This window comes from Hyperolius riggenbachi, chromosome 6 (assembly GCF_040937935.1).
Source record: "Hyperolius riggenbachi isolate aHypRig1 chromosome 6, aHypRig1.pri, whole genome shotgun sequence".
NCBI classification, from domain to species: domain Eukaryota; kingdom Metazoa; phylum Chordata; class Amphibia; order Anura; family Hyperoliidae; genus Hyperolius; species Hyperolius riggenbachi.
The window spans coordinates 131,529,345-131,553,114 of NC_090651.1; the positions used below are offsets into that span (position 1 = coordinate 131,529,345).

A 23,770-nucleotide genomic window follows, 5' to 3' on the forward strand; every position below is an offset into this window, starting at 1 on the left:
CCTTGGGTCAGACCAGGATTCATTTAGAGGGAGTTCCGGAACAGTATTCCGAGTTTTCAGATGTGTTCTGTCCCAAGGCTGCCGATAAATTACCCCCACATCGCCCTTTCGATTGTCCCATCGATCTCCGATCTTGGTGTATGCCCCCTAGAGGTCATCTCTACAATTTATCTGGGCCGGAAAAAGTGGCCATGCAGGAGTACATCCGTGAAAACTTAGCTAAAGGATTCATTCGCCCTTCCCGGTCACCTGCAGGAGCAGGCTTCTTTTTTGTAAAGAAAAAAGACGGAGGCCTTCAGCCATGCATTGATTACCGAGGTCTGAATAAGATCACAGTAAAAAAATCGCTATCCATTGCCTCTGATAGACAATTTATTCACTCAGGTCACTTACGCTAAGATTTTTTCGAAATTGGACTTGCGAGGGGCATACAACCTGGTGCGGATCAGACAGGGCGATGAATGGAAAACGGCCTTTAACACACCCAATGGGCATTACGAGTACCTGGTGATGCCCTTCGGGTTGTGCAACGCCCCGGCCGTTTTTCAAGAACTTATTAATGAAGTATTCAGAGAAGTGTTGGGTAAATTTGTCCTGGTATACCTTTATGATATACTTATTTTCTCAGACAACCTCACCCAACACAGGGCTCACGTCAAGTTTGTTCTGAGCAAGCTAAGACAGAACATGCTTTATGCTAAATTGGAGAAATGCATTTTTGAGGCAACATCCGTCACTTTTCTGGGGTACATAATTTCCACCTCGGGCCTTTCTATGGATCCTGCCAAGGTCTCTGCTGTCCTGGAATGGCCTCAGCCAGTGGGACTAAAATCTCTCCAGAGATTTTTAGGATTCGCCAATTACTATAGAAGGTTCATAAAGGGGTACTCCACAGTCATAGCACCCCTCACCAGTCTCACAAAGAAAGGGGCAGATACCAACCACTGGTCCCCCGAAGCCCTGACTGCTTTCTCCACTTTGAAAGAATTGTTTTGCTCTGCACCCATTTTGAGACACGTTGACACCTCCTATCCCTTTATTGTGGAGGTGGACGCCTCGGAGGTCGCGGTAGGGGCTGTGCTGTCTCAGCGCTCTGGGTTGCAGGGAAGATTACACCCGTGTGCCTATTTCTCTCGTAGGTTTTCACCAGCAGAGAAAAACTACGATATAGGCAACAGGGAGCTCCTAGCCATTAAACTGGCCTTTGAAGAATGGCATCATTGGTTAGAAGGAGCAGAACATACGATTACAGTTTACACTAATCACAAAAATTTGGAATACATTAAGGGGCCTAAAAGATTAAGCCCCCGTCAGGCTCGGTGGTCATTGTTTTTCTCGAGATTTAGATTTATTATTACGTACACTCCGGGTAGTAAAAACATTAAAGCGGATGCCCTGTCCAGATGTTTTGAACCGGAGACAGCACAGCCCTCAGACCCAGAGACTATTATCCCACAGAAAGTTGTGTTGGCAGCCACAGAGACTTGGAAAAACTGGACAGAGACTTTAAGTCCCTTCCAGCAGGATGTCCCTGAGGGAAAGCCGGAAGGGGTTATGTTTGTACCACTGCCATTTCGTCTCCAAATCTTACAGATGTTCCACTCGCACAAGAATGCTGGACATCCGGGGGCCTCCAGAACACAGGACCTGGTTGCCAGATGTGCTTGGTGGCCTTCTCTGGCAACGGATTGCAAGGAGTATGTTAGAGAGTGTGCAGTTTGTGCAAAAAGCAAACCCTCCCGTCTGGCACCGGTGGGAACGTTGCAGCCTTTGCCCACCCCGAATGAGCCGTGGACCCATTTGTCCATGGATTCTGTGGGTGAATTTCCGAGGTCTGAGGGCATGTCAGTCATTTGGGTGGTAGTCAACTGTTCATTGGAACAGTTTTTGAGGTGTTACGTTGCGGATGCGCAAAATGATTTGGTCAAGGTCTTTGGTCAAGGTCTTCGCAGCATTTGCGCACAATATTTTGAAAAGCTCATCCTCTGGATTTTCACCGTTTCAGGTGGTAACTGGAAAGTTGCCTAAGTTCTCCCCACTGCCAGTAGCTTCCACTCCGTTTCCAGCTTTGGAGGCGTGGCAAAAATCATTTAAGAACATTTGGGGAACCGTGAAAAATAATTTGGAGAAGGCTTTTCAAAGTCAGAAAGGTCAAGCTGACAAGAGACGCTCCGTAGAGTGGAAGTTCCGGCCAGGAGACTTGGTCTGGGTGTCCACGCGTCACTTGACCCTGAAACAGCCCTCGCCCAAGTTAGGACCCAGATTTGTGGGCCCTTTTCCAGTGATCAGGAAGATCAACAATGTTACTTATGCCATTGATCTTCCTGCCAGCATGCGCGGTGTAAGATCCTTTCATGTGTCCCTGCTTAAACCAGCAGTTCATGTAGGTCCCACTCCTCCTCCTCCTGTGATGGTAGATGACCAACCTGAGTACAAAGTAGAAAAGATTTTAGACTCACGTGTTGTACAGAACTCAGTGCAGTATCTAGTTCACTGGAAAGGGTATGGTATTGAGGAGAGAACATGGGTACCTGAGTGTTGCATGCACGCGGATAAATAAAAGGAGTTCCACGCCCTACATCCTGGGAAGCCGGGTGGGAGCTTTCCGCTCCTCAGGGGGGGGGGGGTACTGTGAGAAAACGCGTAAAAGCCGCCGCCGGTACTCAGAGCAAGGCGGCTGATTCCGCGTCCAACGCGGCAGGTTGCGCGCGTGGGTCTGCATCCACGGGCATGACGGAGCGCGATGAAACCGCCGCATGCCTTATGAACAAGGCGGCGGATTCCGCGTCAGACGCGGATGCTGGCACGCATAGGCATAATTCTGACAGTACTGCTGAATGCGGAGGAACTGCCGCATGCTTGGACAGCGGTGCGGCTGGTTCCGCATCCAACACAGCAGAAACATTACAACACATGTCTGGTGTGGCTGGAACTGATAGTCCACACAGGTTCAGGAGGACGCGCGCGCGGAGAGGCAGAACCTTTATGACAGTCAGAAGGGCGTCAGCTGACCAAGCCGGTCAGCTGACAATTCCAGCAGTTTTTATTGGTCCAGCACTTAGGGGTGGCGCTGGAGAGCGCTGGGGTATATATACTGGGTGCTGGTCATTTCTCTGGTGTCTGGCATTGCGATCACTACGTGGTAGCCCTCAGACCTTCTGTCAGTATCTGTGTTATTATCTAGATCAGTTTCCAAGGTGTTGATGACCAAGGAGCTCACACCTTAGTCTAGGAATCCTGTTACCATCTGTATTATTATCTAGACCAGTTCCGGGATGTTGATAAGCTAGGAGTTCACACCCAAGTCTAGGCATTGTTGATTATTTGTTATGACCTTCTGCTCTCCTGACCACTCTTCTGATCTCTGATTAGGTACTTCGCTATATCTGATACTCTGTTGCCAAACTCTGCTAGTCTTAGGATTCCGCATCTGTCTCCTGTCTCTGTACTTTATCTGTCTGTGTGTTAACGACCTGGCCTGTCCGAACTCGAGAACTATCTTCCCTGTTGGGAGATAGTTCCCAGACCTGTCAGTGACACTTCACCCTTGGTGTCACTCACTCTGTGATCCTTCCCACTCTCAGCCTGGCTCCGCCCCTTGGTGAGCATCAGACCAGTGGAAGGAACCTGTTCTCTAAGCAGTATCTCGTGCTGCCTAGCACCCTCTACGCGGGTGCTCTCCTCAAAGTATACGGTTGCACCAAACACTCATATTACTCAGGTGTCCAGAGGTTAGAGATATATCTGAATATCGGTGATACTGCAGATCATCAATAATTGGGTATATATCTGCATTCTCGGTGATACTGCAGATCACCGGTAATCAGATCCTCTCTGTGTTACACCGATTGTTACAGCCTGTCAACAAAAACGAAACTAGCTGGCAGTGGGGGACCAGAGGATTAGTGAGTGGCTGCGAGGGCACAGGACTGCTGCAGGGGGCTGGTAGAAGCCCCAGGTGAGTAAAACTCATTTCTTTCCATGACTTAAGGTTCACTTTAAATCGGGCGTGTGTACGGTCTGTCGTTCAGCTGATAAGAACAGACTGTACACACGTCCAAACTAGTGTTGGGCGAACAGTGTTCGCCACTGTTCGGGTTCTGCAGAACATCACCCTGTTCGGGTGATGTTCGCGTTCGGCCGAACACCTGGTGGTGTTCGGCCAAACTGTTCGGGTTCGCCCGAACGGCTCATTGCCTGGCCGAACAGGGCCCCTGTTCGGCACGAACAGGGCCCTGTTCGCCCGAATACTGGCCCCCTATGGGGTCGCAGGCATAAGGGGGGAGCATGCCCCGATCGCGGGGGGGGGGTCGGAAATTCCCCCCACCCCCTCCGCTAGCGCTCCCCCCTCTGCCCGCTTCCCCATTCAAAAGTTAGGAAGTGAAACTGTACCTGTGCGGCCGGTAGTGGGTGACTGGCAGTGGGCGGCACTATGGAGAGACTGAGGAGGAGGAGGAGTCCGGAGAGTGACGCGTTGAGGGAGGCCGGGCAGTGGGCGGATCAGCAGTAGTACGGTACTACTGCTGATCCGCCCACTGCCCGGCCTCCCTCAACGCGTCACTCTCCGGACTCCTCCTCCTCCTCAGTCTCTCCATAGTGCCGCCCACTGCCAGTCACCCACTACCGGCCGCACAGGTACAGTTTCACTTCCTAACTTTTGAATGGGGAAGCGGGCAGAGGGGGGAGCGCTAGCGGAGGGGGTGGGGGGAATTTCCGACCCCCCCCGCGATCGGGGCATGCTCCCCCCTTATGCCTGCGACCCCATAGGGCCCCCAAAAGCGGGATGTTCGGGGAGTTCGGGGTTCGGCCCGAACATGCCGAACATTGCGGCCATGTTCGGCGAACTTTCCCGAACCCGAACATCCAGGTGTTCGCCCAACACTAGTCCAAACGACCGGACGTTCAAACTTCCAAACGATGGGTCGTTTGCGAAAATCTGACATGTGTATGTACCTTAACAAACAGTTTACCATCTCCTTCTTGCATCTCTGACACTGTGGTTGTCCTTGATTGGTTTTGGTGTGTTGTATCAATTGTTATCTATAGCATGCTTGGGGGGCCCCAATGCTAAACTTGCACTTGGGCCCACAGCTTCTTAGCTACGCCACTGATATGCATACAAGAAACAATGCTTTTTGATCATTCTTTTCTATTTCCAAACATGAGGGAGCAGTCTCAATGGAAATCACAGGCAGGCATTCTAACACCAGCAGAATTCAAACACTTATATATGGATAATGAGGCCTGTAAATATAGGCAATGATTACATGCTGTTATAGATTAATTATATACCTTTAAATGCACTAACTGTATTATTATTATTTAGTATTTGTATAGTGCTGTCATCTTCCACAGTGTTGTACAGATTATATAACAAATGATTCTGTGAGAGTTCACATGACAGTAAAACAGATATTTTGGGTATAAGCATAGCATTATTGCTTTCTATAGGATGCACAAACAGCATGACCCAAGGGATGCAGGACATGTGATGTTTCACATGATAGAACCAACAGTATAGCGTCTGTTTATTGTGCTTTTTCAATGGTGTATTTGTAACTTGACCTCACATGAGGAAATTAACATCATAGAGCTACATTGTTTGTGAAGGGTATAAATGTGGTTGTGTTTCTGTGTTTAGCTAATAAAATCTTGGTTAACAATTCTGTTACCTGATGTTTTATTCTCAGCGCTGATTAGGGACCTCATATATGCACAGTGATTATGGGATAGGTATGAATTGGGATAGACCCTTTTCACATGCTTTAGGTAAAGATAGCAGAAAACAAGCTAAATATTACAAGTTACATTACAACATATATGGCAGCAAAAATCAGGAATATGCCCAGGAGTTTGAAAAGCATAGGGAATGACCCATGGGCCAATTCATTATCCAAGACCCGGGTCTTGGTTGGCTTAATAATACGGTCTTTCTGAGTTAGAATGGCTTTCCTGGCATCTTTCCACTGCCCAGGTCCACACATGCGGTATTGGTAAGGGGTACATGGGCCAAATAACATTTCCCAGGCCAGTTTAGGATCTGACAGCCAGAAGTCCTTCATATTGGGCTTGCATCCTATCTCTTCTGCAATTTCATCCATGTATGGTACATAGTCCACTTGTATGGTGTGGCGATCACTCTTCACATACCTAAAGAATGAAAGATTTGTGAAAACATTAAATAAGCACAGCCATATTTTCTCCAAATTGACCAGTACACTGCCGTGGACGTCTTTAGCCATGTCTGTGTTTCCGCATCCATACACCACTGACGTCTAAAAGTGTTTTAGTACAAAACTACTTTCACCTGCTGGAGATGTCTACAGGCATTTTTGTTTCCCAATATTACTGAGCCACAGTCGTCTAAAGGCATTTAGTACAACATTTTGACTCAGTGCCAACTTTCAACTTGACTGAAAATATGCAAATACAGTATGGTCCCAGTTATCCGGAACTCAAATCGCCGGCAGTACTCACAGAGGTGAAGGCCAACTTCTTAGGCTGCTGTGGGCTCTGCTGAGGTTAAAGGCTGGGATCCACACCTCCTCCAAGGATAATATACTTTTAGTAACTGTACTTTAAGATGTTATACAGAGTTCATGATATGTACATAGAGTGGGGTATAGTACTGTATTAGCTAGACCTATGTATAACATAGAGTCTCAAGCAACCAGTATCATGTATCCAGCATCAGCTGATCCCTTTAGGTGTCGGATAACCGAGACTCTACTGTAATTCTAAGTTGATGCAAAGTTGTGCAAATGTTACTACAAATTCATGCAGCTTGAATACGGGCTAATACAATGCTTCCACTGCAAGGTTTGATTAGTCCATTTTACAATAGATTTTCATTATATTTAGCATAATTCCATATCTTAATAATTTGCATCATTTTTAATCATCGCACATTTATTTGCACTTCAATGACAATCTCTTCTGACTAATGTGGACTTTGGTACATGTAGATTTGGGCAAGACATTTAATAAATACAATTCAAACATAGCTGAGGCTTGTGCGTAGCTTTTAACCTCCTTGCCGGTTATCCCGAGCTCAGCTCGGGGTAACCTGGGTAGGAGGATTTCTCAGGCCCCGCTGGGCCGATTTGCATAATTTTTTTTGTTACATGCAGCTAGCACTTTGCTAGCTGCTTGTAACATTCGATCGACGCCGCTCGTCGCCGATCCGCCGCTACCCGCCGCGTCGCAACGTCCCCCCCCTCCAGACCCCTTGCGCAGCCTGGCCAATCAGTGCCAGGCAGCGCTGAGGGGTGGATCGGGATTCCCTCTGACGTCCCGGCGTCCATGACGTCGGTGACGTCATCCCGCCCCGTCGCCATGACGACCGGGGAAGCCCAGCAGGAAATCCCGTTCTGAACGGGATTTCTTGCTTACTCTGATCGCCGGAGGCGATCGGAGTGGGCGGGGGGATGCCGCTGCTCAGCAGCTATCATGTAGCGAGCCCAGGGATCGCTAAATGATTTAAAAAAAATAAATTAAAAAAAAAGTGCTGCGCTGCCCCCGTGCCGGAGGAATTGGACCGGATAAAAAAATGCTGGCATTGTAAGGGTTAAAGGACACATCCGAGGAGCACAAAAATAAAAAAATCCACTTACCTGAGGCTTCCTTCAGCCTCTGCCTGCCGTCCAGTGCTCCCCACCGGTGGCCTGGGCTCCTCTTCAGCGTAAGATTTGTACTGCGCAAGCGTCAGTGACTCTCAGAGTCCCTCTGGCGTCATCCGGACTGTACTGCGCAGGCGCAATAGCTCTGCACCTGCGCAGTACTATCCGGATGATGTCAGTGTGACTCAGCGAGGCGCACACTGGAGCGCAAGCAGATGCCGACCTGGCGAGGTCAGCATCTGCCCTGGAGGGAAACGGGAGCCACCGGAGCTGCGGTGAGGGCACAGGACAGCTGCCAGGGGCTGGAGAAAGTCCCAGGTAAGTAGATTTTTTATTTCTATTCTTCCTGGACCTTCCGTTTAAGAAAAAAATGGTAGTAATGATCATAATTGGTAAGTTTTGCTTCACCCCCATTTCCCCCCACCCCCAGCACGTGATGCCATCAGCCCTCCTCCTCCCTGCGTTCCAACAGAACCTGTCGTCAGCAATACAGCTGACTCCACGTCTGTACAGCTTGGCCCGGCAATATCGCCTGAGGGATCAGGTACGGATCCCTGTCGGGCAACATCTATCTATCCAGCCTGTGCCTTATCATCATTATTGCAGGCAGACAGCCCTACATAGCACTTCCTGTAGGAACACAGTGAAATGGATTCTATCAGTAAACATAATTGTAAAATCTTGCCTCTTATGTGGTTCAGACACTCTTCCTTGGAAAAAAAACTGTTTAGACTACACCTATTATACAGTACAATTATGTAATAGAGATTCATGTTAAATTGTAATATCTTAGGTATGAGATAGATTAAATAATGATATGCCTCAAAATCTGACCTTTTCTGCATGTCTTCTTTTCTCTTCATGATCTCTTCCTTCATTTCACTCATAGATGGCAGCTTTACTAGATCTAAAACAGAGACAGGTTAAAAAATAAAGTTGTCTGAAAATTTCTACAGCAGCAAACATCATCCTTTTTGAAACCAAAATAATTATCTTGGCAGTGGTAGGTGAATACACCATCTGCTCTTGTACAGTGAGTAGAGCAGCATCAATATTCTCTGATTTCAGATAAATTCCCGAAGGACCAATGAATAAACAATAATAATCTCTTCTGAAACTGAACTCAAAGCAAATAAAAAAAATCACCACGTAATCCAGCAATACGTCACTTGAACTGAATTGTTATTTTTTGTAATACAGTCAATAAATGTACGGTAACTCATTTTGTCATAAGTAAGACTTTTGAGTTTTATGGTGGCAGACTGAAAATCCAAGTACCGGAAACTATGACAGCTTTCTAGTCCCCTATTTCTAATTAGGAACTTTTTCTACTAGGAAGCACATTTGCATGCAAAATTGCGCTGCGATTGCGCTTCCTTCAACTTTCACTCGCCTTGATTGTGATTAATGAGGCTATGGCACTACCCGGAATAACTAGTGTTTTCTGTGTCCTCTTGCTCTTGGTTCCTCAATAAATAGTGGGGATTGCATAGGACTGGTGTAGTGGAGTTGGTGTGGTCACAGAGTAGAACAAAGTGGTTTCTTAATACTCTCATGCTTCTTGAATGCAATGCTGTTTTAGACTAGTTAGTGCCTCAGCACTATTTCTCTGTTGATCAGTAAAATCTAACTGATCCTCTTATTGATTTGCCTTCCTGATATTGAATCCTAACAACCCCACCCGCCATGTTAACCCCTTCCTGACCACAACTTTCCTAATCTTAACCGCTTCCTGATGCTTAATCCTAAATTCTCTCAACATTAACCCTTTCCGACTACCTAAATGTATCCTTCCTTATCCTAACAACCAGGCCCAGATTTACATCACTGAAGCATATAGGCACAAAAGTTCTGGTGCACTGAGGGATGCATGCGCATCACGTCACGGGACGGAAGTAAGTTCCTGGACCTCTGCCCCAAAGAACGCATAAATTAAGCAATTTCTCCTCAGACGATGGACTACAAATGGAAAGACAAGGAGAATGTGATGGTTTGCTCGGCTGCCTGTGCAGGCGGGCAGCTTTTTGGCCATTGTTTTGGTTTGCATGCTGCGGGGCTCTGGAGGGAGGAGCTTCTGTCGGTTTTGCAGCTTGTGCTTGCGGAGGGGTTTGCATGCGTTGTCATGCGGGTTGCCTGGCCGCATTCGTTGGAGGCGTGTGCTGTGGGTGCTGTGTCTTTCCCACAGTGCTTGGCTGTTCATAAGGATTTCGTCCTATGTAACACTCCTGGTGGGGTGTCAGCCTTGCTCTCTGTTTGAACATCAGCTTAGAGTAATTCCTGAATCTGCGCTAGGCAGAATTCCCTAGTGCAGTTAGGATTGTATTATCTGTATTGCCTGTTCTGTCTTGTCTTGCCTGTTGCCATTGTCCTGTCCCTATGGTGGTCGACAGGAAATGGTTCTGATCTCTGTTCTTGGAGTATAGCTGGTGCAGCGGTTGCTACCAGCTATCTCTTCTGTTCTGTCTCCTGGGATCGCGCTAGCTACTTTTCGCTAGCGCTGGGGATCCTTCTGTTATGTCTCCTGGGATCGCACTAGCTACTTTTCGCTAGCGCTGGGGATCCTTCTGTTCTGTCTTCTGGGATCGCGCTAGCCACTTTTCGCTAGCGCTGGGGATCCTTCTGTTCTGCTACTCTGTACCTGGATCGCGCTAGCCACTTTTCGCTAGTGCTGTGGATCCTATCTCTCGCTTGTCCCTGTTTTCGTGTGTCTGTCTTGTCTGCTACGCTTGCTGGAGGCTCGGTGAAGTAACCGTTAAGCAAGCGTTCGCGTCCTCTGTTTCATGTTTGTCTGTCGATGGTTAGTTAGGCGTGCTTGTCTCTATTGTGCTTATCACGTGGAGACCGCGCATAACCGCGTGCACTGTTGCGAATAAGTGCGGTGTTCGCGGTTAGCTAGCGTTTGTTGTTTTCCGCATCTTCTCATTGTATTATTTACTGTGCCTTTGCTACCCTCGTATTCTGTCCTGATCTGCCTTGTGTCACGTCTGGCGATCGCACCTCTCGCGATCGCGTTCCTATTTCATATCTGCTGTTGTGTGTGCGCGGTCGCGGGGTGGCGACTGGATTGGCGCACACACATACAACCTGTCCCTTTGCTCGTTCTCATTCGCAATCGCCTCTCTTGCGATTGCGTTCTGCGCTTCGTACAATTCCTGTCTGGCATTTGTGGAGGTACAGAGGATTGGTTCCTCTGCACTCCCCAGCGCCATCTGCCGACAGGAATTTCTCTCAACAGGTGCGTAGCACCTTTTGCTGGGTGCCTGCAATTACACGCTTGTGGAGGATTTCCGCCGTGTCAGCGCACGCGTTGTGCGCTGATCACGGAGAAAGTTCCACAATCGTTACAGTATGAACAGCCCAACCCAAAACCCCAGTGTAGACGGAATTTCCGATTTGTACGATTTTGTCGAATATGGCTCTTGTACCTTTAAGAGATTTAAAAAACTTGAACCTGAATCAGCAGATGAATTTTTGTCTGAGTGTACAAAACTGTTAACGAACCCTGAATTCCAATGCACCCCAGTGTCTACCTGGGCCCCCCAAATGGTTTACATTCTGTTGGGGGGTGAAATGTCAATGTGGGCTTATGATGTGTTAGATCATACCACCCTGAGTCAAAGACCCCTGGAATTCTTGGCCTTTTTAATTCACAATTGGCTGAGATTACCTCAATTACCATACCCCCTTAACGAGTTGTTGTCAGCAGCTCAATCAGCTGTTCCATCTACTCTTTCATCCATAAAGCAGCCATCCAAAGCCTCTAGTGCTACGTACACACATGCGACAACGATCGTTCGTTAAGAACGACGAACGAACTTTTAATTGATGAAAGAACGACCTAAGTAAAGGTAGTTTTAAAAGGTGTGTAACGATCTGATCGTTAGAACGAACGTTACATCACAGAAAGCAACTATTGCGCCTGCGCATAAAAATGAGAAGTTCCATGGAGAAATAGTGAAATGCGCATGTCAAGCCTAGTACGAACGATCGTTTCCAACGATGTACTACTTTTGCAAACGATCGTCGTTGGTTAAAATCCGCCGAGACAGAACTTTCTTTTGTAGCGATTTGGCTCGTTCGTCGTTTGCCTTAATAGTCGGTGGTTCGTTTTTTGTAACGATCGTCGTTGGTAAAGATCGGGGAACGATCGTTACAAACGACTATAGTCGCATGTGTGTACGCACCTTAGGGCTAAACGTAAAAGATCTAGGAAGGCTTCCCAGCGGAAAGATCCGTTGCCCCTAGCAACCACAAATAAAGAGGTTATTTCTGTCAAGTCTGAAATGGGCAAAACCATGCAGTATGATAATGATGTTTATAATGCATCTGCTGATCAGTTTCCAGGTTTTTTGCCCCAATCCAAAGCTTATGTGGATCCTGCTATAGGTAGGATCGCACACTACATTAAAGCAGTTAAAAAATCTGTTCTTGTTCCTGAACTCCACCCCTATGGAGATTATTTGGATACTGGCCTGTTTGAACCCCCATTTGCTTCCTGGGATATTGGGGCCTTGCTGGAAGAATTCAATTTTGATTGGAAAGCCTTTTGCGATTTTTACATCGCAAAAAGCGAAGATGTCTTGAATGCTTGTCTCGATTCTATGTACCTTCTGATTGATTCCGATGAATGTGACAAGGATGATGTGGATCTGGTGATCTATGTATGGCAAACGATTTTGGATGAGTTGCACACACACCAACCAATTGATTCCAATAAAGAGACATTGTTGTCGGATGATTGTTCCTGCCTTTCTGGGGTAAAGCATGAGAGTCTTGACTTTGTGCAATCTGAAATGAATGAGTGTGCCGCTGTGGTTGGTTCCTGTGCGAATCCTGAAGGATTCTCTCCTGGCAGTGTGCAGTTTGAATCTGTGCGATCTGATGCCTGTTTCTCGGATGTTCCTGCAGATTGTGATCGGCATGAGTCTGCCGGTTTCCTCAAGGATGTGTGGGATCCTTTGTCAGTTAGAAACAGATCTTTAAAATCTTACGTCTGTGACCCTGCTATGGGGAAAGTTTCTCGACTATGCAGCGTCAAAAGTAACATTTTTATGCCTAATAAAGTTTATCCTGTTGATGTCGCCATTTCTTCTGCAAATGAGTCTCTGTCTCACCCTGTTCACACCTGTAAGGGCCCGTTGCCTGGGGACAGTTGCTCCAGCGTTTCGGTCCTAGATGCCTTGCTGTCTGCTCCGCAGATCGCGGAGGTTTGCGCTATAGAAGCGTCAGTTTCACAACCTAAAGTGAATTTTGATTCGCAGGTTTTGCGTTCTGATTCCTCGGATTCGACATTGTTAGCCGAATCTAAGAGTGAGACAGCGCTTCGGTTTTGCGAATCTGATGCTGAACCTTCTTTGCCTTGTTCAGAAACGCTTTCTCTTAATCTGCCCTGTACCATGAATAAAAACATGATCTCCACTTGCACTGACATTTGTGAGTCCCTTTCTTGTTTTGAGAAAAATGCTGATTCTGCACCCTGTACTCTGGATGAGTTAATATTGCCTTGTACAATGTCTCCTGCAGTGCCCCTAGAGGCTCGTCTAGGTATTGCTGCTATACTCACCTGTTTTTCTGCAGTTTTGGAGTTGCAAGCTAGTTTGACTGCTACGCAGAATTTGGGGTGCAGTGAGATTAAAGTTGGGGAGTCAGTGTGTGTTCTAGTAGATATTCCTGTAGATTCCGCTCATGATGATGAGATCCAGTCTCAGTTTATAGTGGAACCTTCCCTGGGACATTTGCCCTGTCTAACAAAATAAAGTTCTAGTTTTGCCCTGTAACATGGATAGTTCAGAATCCTTCTCAGAAAACTTGAAAAATTATGTTCCTGAAGTTTTGTCTGATGTTCTGGAGGTCTCCGAGTTCCTCCCAAAGGGAGCAGAACTTGTAGGAGATGTCTCCTGCCCCCCAAGTCCTTCTGAGGTGTTGCCCACTTCAGTAGGCATTGCTGTTGTGCTGACTACCTTTGCAGCTCTGGTGGAGCTTCACTCATATGTAGTCAATGATGATATTGCAGTCACAGAAATTTCTGAATTTGAGTCCGAGTCTTCTTTTGAAAGTCCAGTGCTTGAGACCATTGCTCGTGATGATTCTCTGCCCGGTCCTGGTTTTGGTTTCCTCGTGTTGGACTCTGAGGTTGGCAGTTCCCCGACATGTCCTGAGGTTTCTCCTGTGCTGGTGTACCCCAGTGTGCTCTGTGACCCAGAAAGCCCAAGTGTGCCTCGGTTACCAGCGTACTCAGATGCTTCCTCGGTGGAGACATGCTCTGATATGGCCTGCCTGCTTGCATGCCCAGAAGTGGTCCCTGAAAGTCTTGATCTTGATGGGGGTCCTCGTAATTCTGAATCCGGAATTGTTATTGGTTCCATGGGGGTTCTTGGTAATTCTCCATGTGAGCCTGGTGATTGTTCTGCCCTCTTGGGATCTCTGTGGAGCTTCAAAAGGTTCTGGGAGATTCCGGGAGAAATTTTGCTTGGTACCCTGGATAAGATCAACGGTGGCTTTTGTGTTGTAAGGGACACTTCGAACAGGTATTGTGGCAGGTTTGGTTTTTTCGGACGCTCCTTGGAAGGTGGTGGGTATTGTCTGGAGGGTGTCGATGGCTTCTTCTCTGGCGTTCACAGTCCTGATGGGTGTTATACTGAGACTGGTAGTACTGATGGGCATGTTTCGGTGGCTTCTGTTTCCGATGAGGTCGGTTTCGGGTGGACTGACTCTGGAATTGGACCTTGTCGGGCTGTCCTGACCTTCATGAGTCTTCAGTTTGAGTCTGTTGCTAATAGCAGTTTTGAGGGTCGTCTGGAATTCAACCCTGGAGGGGGGGGGGGTACTGTGATGGTTTGCTCGGCTGCCTGTGCAGGCGGGCAGCTTTTTGGCCATTGTTTTGGTTTGCATGCTGCGGGGCTCTGGAGGGAGGAGCTTCTGTCGGTTTTGCAGCTTGTGCTTGCGGAGGGGTTTGCATGCGTTGTCATGCGGGTTGCCTGGCCGCATTCGTTGGAGGCGTGTGCTGTGGGTGCTGTGTCTTTCCCACAGTGCTTGGCTGTTCATAAGGATTTCGTCCTATGTAACACTCCTGGTGGGGTGTCAGCCTTGCTTTCTGTTTGAACATCAGCTTAGAGTAATTCCTGAATCTGCGCTAGGCAGAATTCCCTAGTGCAGTTAGGATTGTATTATCTGTATTGCCTGTTCTGTCTTGTCTTGCCTGTTGCCAGTGTCCTGTCTCTATGGTGGTCGACAGGAAATGGTTCTGATCTCTGTTCTTGGAGTATAGCTGGTGCAGCGGTTGCTACCAGCTATCTCTTCTGTTCTGTCTCCTGGGATCGCGCTAGCTACTTTTCGCTAGCGCTGGGGATCCTTCTGTTCTGTCTCCTGGGATCGCACTAGCTACTTTTCGCTAGCGCTGGGGATCCTTCTGTTCTGTCTTCTGGGATCGCGCTAGCCACTTTTCGCTAGCGCTGGGGATCCTTCTGTTCTGCTACTCTGTACCTGGATCGCGCTAGCCACTTTTCGCTAGTGCTGTGGATCCTATCTCTCGCTTGTCCCTGTTTTCGTGTGTCTGTCTTGTCTGCTACGCTTGCTGGAGGCTCCGTGAAGTAACCGTTAAGCAAGCGTTCGCATCCTCTGTTTCATGTTTGTCTGTCGATGGTTAGTTAGGCGTGCTTGTCTCTATTGTGCTTATCACGTGGAGACCGCGCATAACCGCGTGCACTGTTGCGAATGAGTGCGGTGTTCGCGGTTAGCTAGCGTTTGTTGTTTTCCGCATCTTCTCATTGTATTATTTACTGTGCCTTTGCTACCCTCGTATTCTGTCCTGATCTGCCTTGTGTCACGTCTGGCGATCGCACCTCTCGCGATCGCGTTCCTATTTCATATCTGCTGTTGTGTGTGCGCGGTCGCGGGGTGGCGACTGGATTGGCGCACACACATACAACCTGTCCCTTTGCTCGTTCTCATTCGCAATCGCCTCTCTTGCGATTGCGTTCTGCGCTTTGTACAATTCCTGTCTGGCATTTGTGGAGGTACAGAGGATTGGTTCCTCTGCACGCCCCAGCGCCATCTGCCGACAGGAATTTCCCTCTACAGGTGCGTAGCACCTTTTGCTGGGTGCCTGCAATTACACGCTTGTGGAGGATTTCCGCCGTGTCAGCGCACGCGTTGTGCGCTGATCACGGAGAAAGTTCCACAATCGTTACAGAGAATAGGAGTGATCAGGCCAACATAAGTATACGTGGGTTGTCCGAGTTAGTGACTGATCTCAAAGCCACAGCCCTCAATCTTTTTAGCACCCTGCTGCCACAAATCAACCCGACCACCCTAAGAATTGTCAGGACCCACCAAGCTCTTGTTAGGCAACATAACGCGGACCTAACCTGGGACGTGGTCCTTAAACTGCACTTGGAAGAGGTTCGGGATTTGTTGCTAGATGCCGCTGGAAATCTGTCTCTCTTTAGGGTCCCAGTTGTGATTAAAATGTTCCGTACGAGGGCAGTTTGCTGCGGCAGTCCTCCTGTCCCTCCTCCTCTTTGCTGTCCCTGTCCCTCTCTCTTTTTCTATTTGTGTGAAGTTTATTTTTCATCCCTCTTCCGGAGATAATTTGCTCCATTTATACTTTGTTATCTTATATTGTTCTATTAATGACTGCAAGTCCAGTTGTATGATCATTTAGGAGGCATGGCACACTGGGAAACCTGATTATTACTATTGTGGCACAACTAACTTAAGAAGTTTAACCGTTCCACTTGGCAACGCTTAACAATTTCTCTCACAACGCCAAGGGCCTCAATCCCCCTGTAAAATGGAAAAAGGAATTTCGGGATTACCAGAAGTGTCACCCTGACCTTATCTGTATCCAGGAGACTCATTTTTTTAAACACCTAAATATTTCCATAAGAGTTACCAGCGTTTCTATACTTCCTCAGTGGTTAAAGGACAACTGTAGCCAGAGGTATATAGAGGCTTCCATATGTATTTCCTTTTAAACAATACCAGTTGCCTGGCAGCCCTGCTGATCTATTTGGATGCAGTAGTGTCGGAATAACACCAGAAACAAGCATGCAGCTAAACTTGTCATATCTGACATTGAGGCCCCGTTCACATTGCACGAGTTGCCGTCCGTGTTTCAGTAACGTGTGCGGGAGGCAGAAACGTACACAACATCATAAGTGCATAGACTGCACTGTCTGATGTTCACACTGCATGCCTTCTGGACCAGTGTGGTCCGCGAACGCATGCTGCACGCATTTTTTAACAAATCGTGTGGCTGACCCATTCAGTATAGTGAATGGGATCAGCAACGCAACGCATGAAAACACAGATGGCGGGCGTTCGTAGGCATTGCGTTCCGATCGCATGGCCATCCGCGTTTGATAATGTGAATGTGACCTAATGTCGGAATCACCTGATCTGCTGCATGCTTGTTCAGGGTCTATGGCTAAAAGTATTAGAGACAGAGCAGGACAGCCAGGCAACTGGTATTGCACAAATGGAAGAAAAAAAATTAAAAAAAACATGGCATGGCATATAGTTGTCCATTAACTCACTACCCTTGAAGATAGATAAATGTGTGGCAGTTGATGAGGACAGATTTGTTCTAATATTTGGGTCGACCCAACAAACCTTCTTTTGCATTGTGAATATGTATGCCCCCCGAGTCCCCTATTCCTGCAATAAGACAAGACAAATAACATTTATAGCACGCTTTTCTCCTGTCAGCCTCAAAGCGCCAGAGCTGCAGCCACTAGGATGCTCTGAAGGCAGCAGCAGTGTTAGATAGCCTTGCCCAAGGTCTCCTACTACTGAATAGGTAGTGCTGACTTACTGAACTGGAAGAGCCAAGATTCAAGCCCAGGGCCCATATGCAATTCACTTTTTCACCTGAGTTTTCTCCTAGATCATTTTTCATCTTCAAATTAAAATAACTTTCCAGCACTTTTCAACTAGAAAAATACCAAAAAGTAAACGAAAAAGGACTAACAAAATTATTTTGAGCATTTTCTTGCTTTCTGGTGGCTTAAAATGTATTATATTGACTAATTTAAAAATATCACCCAGGGAAAACTAAGGAGAGAAAGTTGATTACATATGGACCCAGGTCTCCTATGTTAGAGGCAGAGCCCTTAACCAGTACACTATCCAGTACTCTCCATGAGCTAAGACACATATCCAATACAGGCCCAGTCATAATAATTTGGCCTGGTGATTTCACTCCCTTGAAAGATCAAGCCTTGTGATCTCGCCTAGGCAGAAAAAGCAAGTTTAACAGCTGACTGCGCTGTTGCGATCACATTACCTGGTTAATATCTGGAGGGAATCCCCAGCTCAGCTACATACTATTCCTCAGCCCACCCACCGTACTAACTCACAAATCGACGCGGCACTGATCCCTATCTGATTTTCTCTTAGCACACCTCTTACTCGCGACCTTGGAGACTAAATGAAAGCCTTCTGACTGATAATGTCACGTGCCTTGACATTGAAGAGCAGCTCTTAAACTATTTTAGACTCTCTGTCCGGCACATAAACCCACCATTAGGAGGCAGCTAATGAAAAAAAATGCTTCACAGCGCAAACAAGCTAAGATGAAGCAGCAGCTTAACCACTTGCCTACCGAACGCTTATACCGTGCGTCGGCAAAGTGGCAGCTGCAGGACCAGCGACGCAGTACTGCGTCGCCAGCTGCAGGCTGATTAATCAGGAAGCAGCCGCTCGCGCGAGCGGCTGCTTCCTGTCAATTCACGGCGGGGGGCTCCGTGAATAGCCTGCGGGCCGCCGATGGCGGCTCGCAGGCTAAATGTAAACACAAGCGGAAATAATCCGCTTTGTTTACATTGTACGGCGCTGTCACTGTCACTGGCTGCACAGGACGGATAGCGTCCTGTGCAGCCTGGATCACCGGGGGGAGAGGTAGGAGGGTGAATGTCGCCGCGGAGGGGGGCTTTGAGGTGCCCCCCCCGCAACTAGCCTGCACGCAGGAGCGATCAGACCCCCCCCTGCACATCATCCCCATAGGGGGGAAAAAAGGGGGGCGATCTGATCGCTCTGCGTGCACCCTGATCTGTGCTGGGGGCTGCAGAGCCCACCCAGCACAGATCACAACAAACAGCGCTGGTCCTTAGGGGGGGGGTAAAGGGTGGGTCCTCAAGTGGTTAATCTGGAATATAAACTTATTAGACTAAAGGCTGCCCATGCAACCAATCCCTATACCTCTCTAAACAGATTTTAGACACTACAACCCAGATAGATGTCCTCCTGTCAGCTAGAACTGAAAAAGCAATAAGATGGACCAAGTCCAAAATCTACCGTATTTACTGTACAATATGATAAACCTAATTCCTGGTTAGCCAGAAAACTGAGGGCGTCCTGTAGCTTGGAAAAAAAAAATCCTCCAAATAAGAACTAGTACAGGTCGACATCTGACTATTCTAAAATTTACGAATTTGTAAGGAAACGCGGAAAGGCCGCCGTCTCTCGAAGTGAGGCGGCTGTTTCCGCGTCCAGCATGGCGTCACAACGCGGAAAGAACGCCGCATAGGCAGTGCGGCGGAATCCGCATTGGTAACGGCGGAATCCGCATCAGAGGCGGCCCCCGCACTAGATACATTGCATGACAGTACTGGTGTGGCTGGGACTGATAGTCCACCAAGATTCAGACTTACACGCGCGCGAGCACAGAGGCAGAGTTTAAATAGCAGTTAGAAGGGAGTCGGCTGACCAGCTGGGTCAGCTGACAAATTCCACTGCTCTCATTGGACCAGCAATTAGGGAGGTCCTGGAAAGGTCCTAGAGTATATATACTGCTGGTTGTTCACTTGCTCTTTGTCTGGCGTGCGATCACATATGTGGAAGCACCCAGATCCGTAGTCAGATCCGCAAGTGTGCCGGGACCAGCTGGAGCTGTAATCCTACACTTAGCTAGATTTTGTTGATAGCTTAAAGTACTAGTTTGATTGTGATTATCTGTTATGACTTTTGCCTGCCTTAACTACCCTTCTGAACTCTGATCTTGTACCTCGATATTTCTGATACCCTGTTGCCGAACCCCGGCTCGTTTCTAGACTCCGCCTCAGCCTCCTGATTCTGTACCTCGATATTCTGATACCCCGTTACCGTACCCTGCCTGTACTTAGACTCCGCCTTTGCCTCCTGATCTTGTACTTTGTCTGTCCGTGTGTGTACGACCTGGCTTGTCCGACCTCGAGAACCGACCTTACCGTTAGAGGCGGTTCCTCGCTCTGTTAGCGACCCTTCCTCCTGAGGGTCACTTCCAGACATCCTTCCTACTGTCAGTCTGACTCCTCCCGTCTTGGAGAGCTCAGGTCTGCAGAAGGAATCTGTGCAGTACTCCTTGCTGCACTGAGGCCTAGTCCTCAAAGTGTTACTGTTACACCAAACACTACACTCTACTCAGGTGAACAGAGGTTAGCTAGTATATCGGATTATCGGTGAGACTGCAGATCACTTATAATCTGGTATATATCTGTATTCCCAGTGATACTGCAGATCACCGGTAATCAGATCCTCTCTGTGCTTCACCGATCGTTACAGAACGCCAGACCAAATACAAAATGGACGCAAACACTGATTGTCTGGGTGTACTTGCCACTTCGGTGGACAACATCAATCAAGTACTGGGCGCCCACATAACTCTTATTGATGCCCTATCAGGGTCTGTACAAACCCTCCAGACATCAGTGGATCATGTGCGATCCTCTCCTAGCTCTGACATACGTATGCCTGTACCTGAAAGCTTTTCCGGCCACAGATCTGACTTCCGGAATTTTAGGAGTAGAGTATTGTCCTATTTTGAGTTGAGACCCCAATCTTCGGGTACTGAGACCCAGAGGGTCACGTTTATAAAGACTTTGTTGTCCGGCGACTCCCAGTCTTGGGCATATAGCCTGCCCGCCGGAGACAAAGCTCTTACCTCTGTAGAGGAATTCTTTAAAGCTATGGCAGTAATTTACAACGATTCGGACCTTGCTTCGACTTCTGAGCGGAAGCTCAAGTTTTTGCGTCAAGGCGAAGGTCCGGTCGAAGATTACGCGGCCGAGTTTAGGAGGTGGTCAGTTACGGCCAGGTGGGACACTTATGCCCTATTAGATCGTTTCTTGTCAGGGCTGTCCGATGAGGTCTCTGATTTGATGTTAAGCCAGCCCGAGCCCAGAACAGTCGATGAGGCCATCTCAGCGGCCATCCGAATCGACCGCAGGCTGCGCTACCAAAAACAGACCAGGGGTAGTTCCCGTGTCAGAGGGGTATCTTACACTACGGTCCCAGTGACTCCACCTCCTACTATTTCACCTTCTCCCGTCTTGCCTCCATCCGAGCCGATACAGATTGCTCGGTCAAAATTGACCCAGGTGGAGCGAAGACTGAGAATGACCGAACAGCTGTGTCTGTACTGTGCTGAAGGGGGGCATATAGTACAGAACTGCCCTAACAAGCCGGGAAGATGCTACCGTTTAGGAGTGGTAGGGGGTAGCACCCTAGGTGCCTGGCTCATACCCTTAAACGAAAAACGTTTGCTCCTTCCATGTATGATTACATGGGGGGACAAATCTGAAGCCACAGAAGCCTTTGTTGATTCAGGCTCCGCGGCTAACTTTATGAGTTCAGACTTTGCAGAAAAGTTGGGCATTCCGCTCACCCCAGTAAAACCACCTATCCAGGTTACTGCTGTGGACGACTCCCCGCTGCAAAGGGACCGTCCGCTGTCTCAGACATCAGAGGTGGAAGTCACTATTGGGGTTCTGCATAACGAAAGTCTAAGTTTCTTTGTATTACACATGACCACCTCCACAATTGTTTTAGGAATGCCCTGGCTGCAGCTCCATTCGCCACAGATTAATTGGGCTACAGGACAATTAACTAGTTGGTCAGACTTCTGTTCCCAACTGTGTCTAGGGAAGGTGACTTTAGGTCAGACCAAGTTGCATGTGGAGGGGGTTCCCGAGCAATACTCCGAGTTCTCGGATGTATTCTGTCCCAAGGCTGCTGACAAGTTACCTCCTCATCGCCCTTTCGATTGCCCCATCGATCTCCGTGCCGGTTGTATGCCCCCTAGGGGTCACCTGTATAATTTGTCTGGACCAGAGAAAATAGCGATGCAGGAGTACATTCGTGACAATTTAGCCAAAGGGTTCATTCGCCCCTCCCGGTCGCCTGCAGGGGCCGGTTTCTTTTTTGTTAAGAAAAAAGACAGAGGGCTGCGACCATGCATCGACTACCGTGGCCTGAATAAAATCACGGTGAAGAATCGTTATCCGTTACCATTGATAGACGATTTATTTACGCAAGTCACGAACGCTAAGATCTTTTCAAAATTAGATCTGAGGGGTGCACACAACCTGGTCCGCATTAGAAAGGGTGATGAATGGAAGACGGCCTTCAACACTCCCGACGGGCATTACGAGTACTTAGTGATGCCCTTCAGGTTGTGCAATGCGCCAGCCGTCTTTCAAGAATTAATCAACGAGGTATTCAGGGAGGTGTTGGGTAGATTTGTACTAGTATACCTTGACGATATACTAATCTATTCCAACAACCTCCCCGAGCACAGGGTCCACGTTAAATTCGTGTTGGACAAATTGAGGCAAAATATGCTGTATGCCAAGGTGGAGAAATGTATTTTTGAGGTGACCACTGTCACATTTTTAGGGTATGTGATCTCCACCTCAGGCCTGTCAATGGATCCTGCCAAGGTCACAGCTGTCCTGGAATGGCCACAGCCAGTTGGGTTGAAGCCCCTGCAAAGATTTTTAGGTTTTGCGAATTACTATAGGAGGTTCATAAAGGGATACTCCACGATGATTGCCCCTCTTACCAGTCTCACAAAAAAGGGGGCAGATACCAACCATTGGTCTCCTGAGGCTGTGGCAGCTTTTTCTCACTTGAAAAAATTGTTTTGCTCTGCACCCATATTGAGACACGTAGACACCTCTTACCCATTCATTGTGGAGGTTGATGCCTCAGAAGTTGGAGTAGGGGCTGTGCTGTCTCAACGCTCTGGGCTGCAGGGGAGGTTGCACCCGTGTGCCTATTTCTCTCGGAGGTTTTCACCGGCAGAGAAAAACTACAACATAGGCAACCGGGAACTTCTGGCCATTAAATTGGCATTTGAAGAATGGCGCCACTGGTTAGAAGGGGCAGAACACACGATCACGGTGTATACTGATCACAAGAATCTGGAATACATCGAGGGGGCTAAGAGACTAAGTCCCCGACAGGCCCGTTGGTCGTTATTTTTTACGAGGTTCAGATTTATTATCACATACACCCCAGGCAGCAAAAACATCAAGGCAGATGCCCTGTCCAGATGTTTCGAATTAGAGACAGCACAGCCCCCCGCTCCTGAGTCCATCATCCCGCAGAGGCTGGTGTTAGCAGCCACAGAGACCTGGGAGGATTGGACAAAGGTTTTGGGTCCCTTTCAGCAGGATGTCCCTGAGGGAAAACCGGAGGGAGTCTTGTTTATCCCACTGTTTTTTCGTCTACAGGTCTTACAAATGTTTCACGCCCATAAGAGTGCTGGTCACCCTGGTGCTGCCAGAACGCAGGATCTGATTGCCAGGTGTGCTTGGTGGCCTTCTATGGCATCAGACTGCAAGGAATATGTCAGGGAATGTGCGGTATGTGCCAAAAGTAAACCCTCCCGGCAGGCACCTGTCGGTACCTTACAGCCTTTACCCGCCCTGAGTGAACCATGGACCCACTTGTCCATGGATTTTGTGGGTGAGCTTCCCAGGTCTGAAGGCATGTCGGTCATTTGGGTGGTAGTCGACCGCTTCAGCAAAATGGCCCATTTCGTGCCTTTGAAAGGACTCCCCTCGGCCCAAGAATTGGCTGACCTATTCATCGTCCACATTTTCCGGCTGCACGGCATTCCGGAGAACATTGTGTCCGATCGGGGAGTCCAATTTATCTCTAAATTCTGGAGGGCATTTTGCCACCAAATGGGCATGAAGCTGTCTTTCTCGTCAGGCTACCACCCACAGACGAATGGGCAGACTGAACGAATTAATCAGTCTTTGGAACAGTTTTTAAGATGTTACGTTGCGGAGGCACAGAATGACTGGGTGAAGTTTCTGGCTTTTGCAGAATTTGCGCAGAATAATTTAAAGAGTTCTTCTTCTGGTTTTTCCCCGTTCCAGATTGTG

General features: G+C 48.1%; 1 protein-coding gene across 3 annotated transcripts in view; it reads right to left on the reverse strand.

Annotated features, from left to right (window-relative positions):
* Positions 1 to 5,663: 5,663 nt before the first annotated feature.
* LOC137521117 (flavin-containing monooxygenase 5-like) overlaps positions 5,664 to 23,770 on the reverse strand; it is a 142,557-nt gene continuing 124,450 nt past the window's right edge. For all 3 annotated transcript variants that reach the window (XM_068239932.1, XM_068239933.1, XM_068239934.1), the window contains 2 exons: positions 8,454 to 8,526; positions 5,664 to 6,150 (listed from right to left, as the gene is read on the reverse strand). In XM_068239932.1, coding sequence (XP_068096033.1) covers positions 5,805 to 6,150; positions 8,454 to 8,526 — 419 coding nt within the window. In that variant the 3' untranslated portion in view covers positions 5,664 to 5,804. The remainder of the gene's footprint in view (positions 6,151 to 8,453; positions 8,527 to 23,770) is intronic.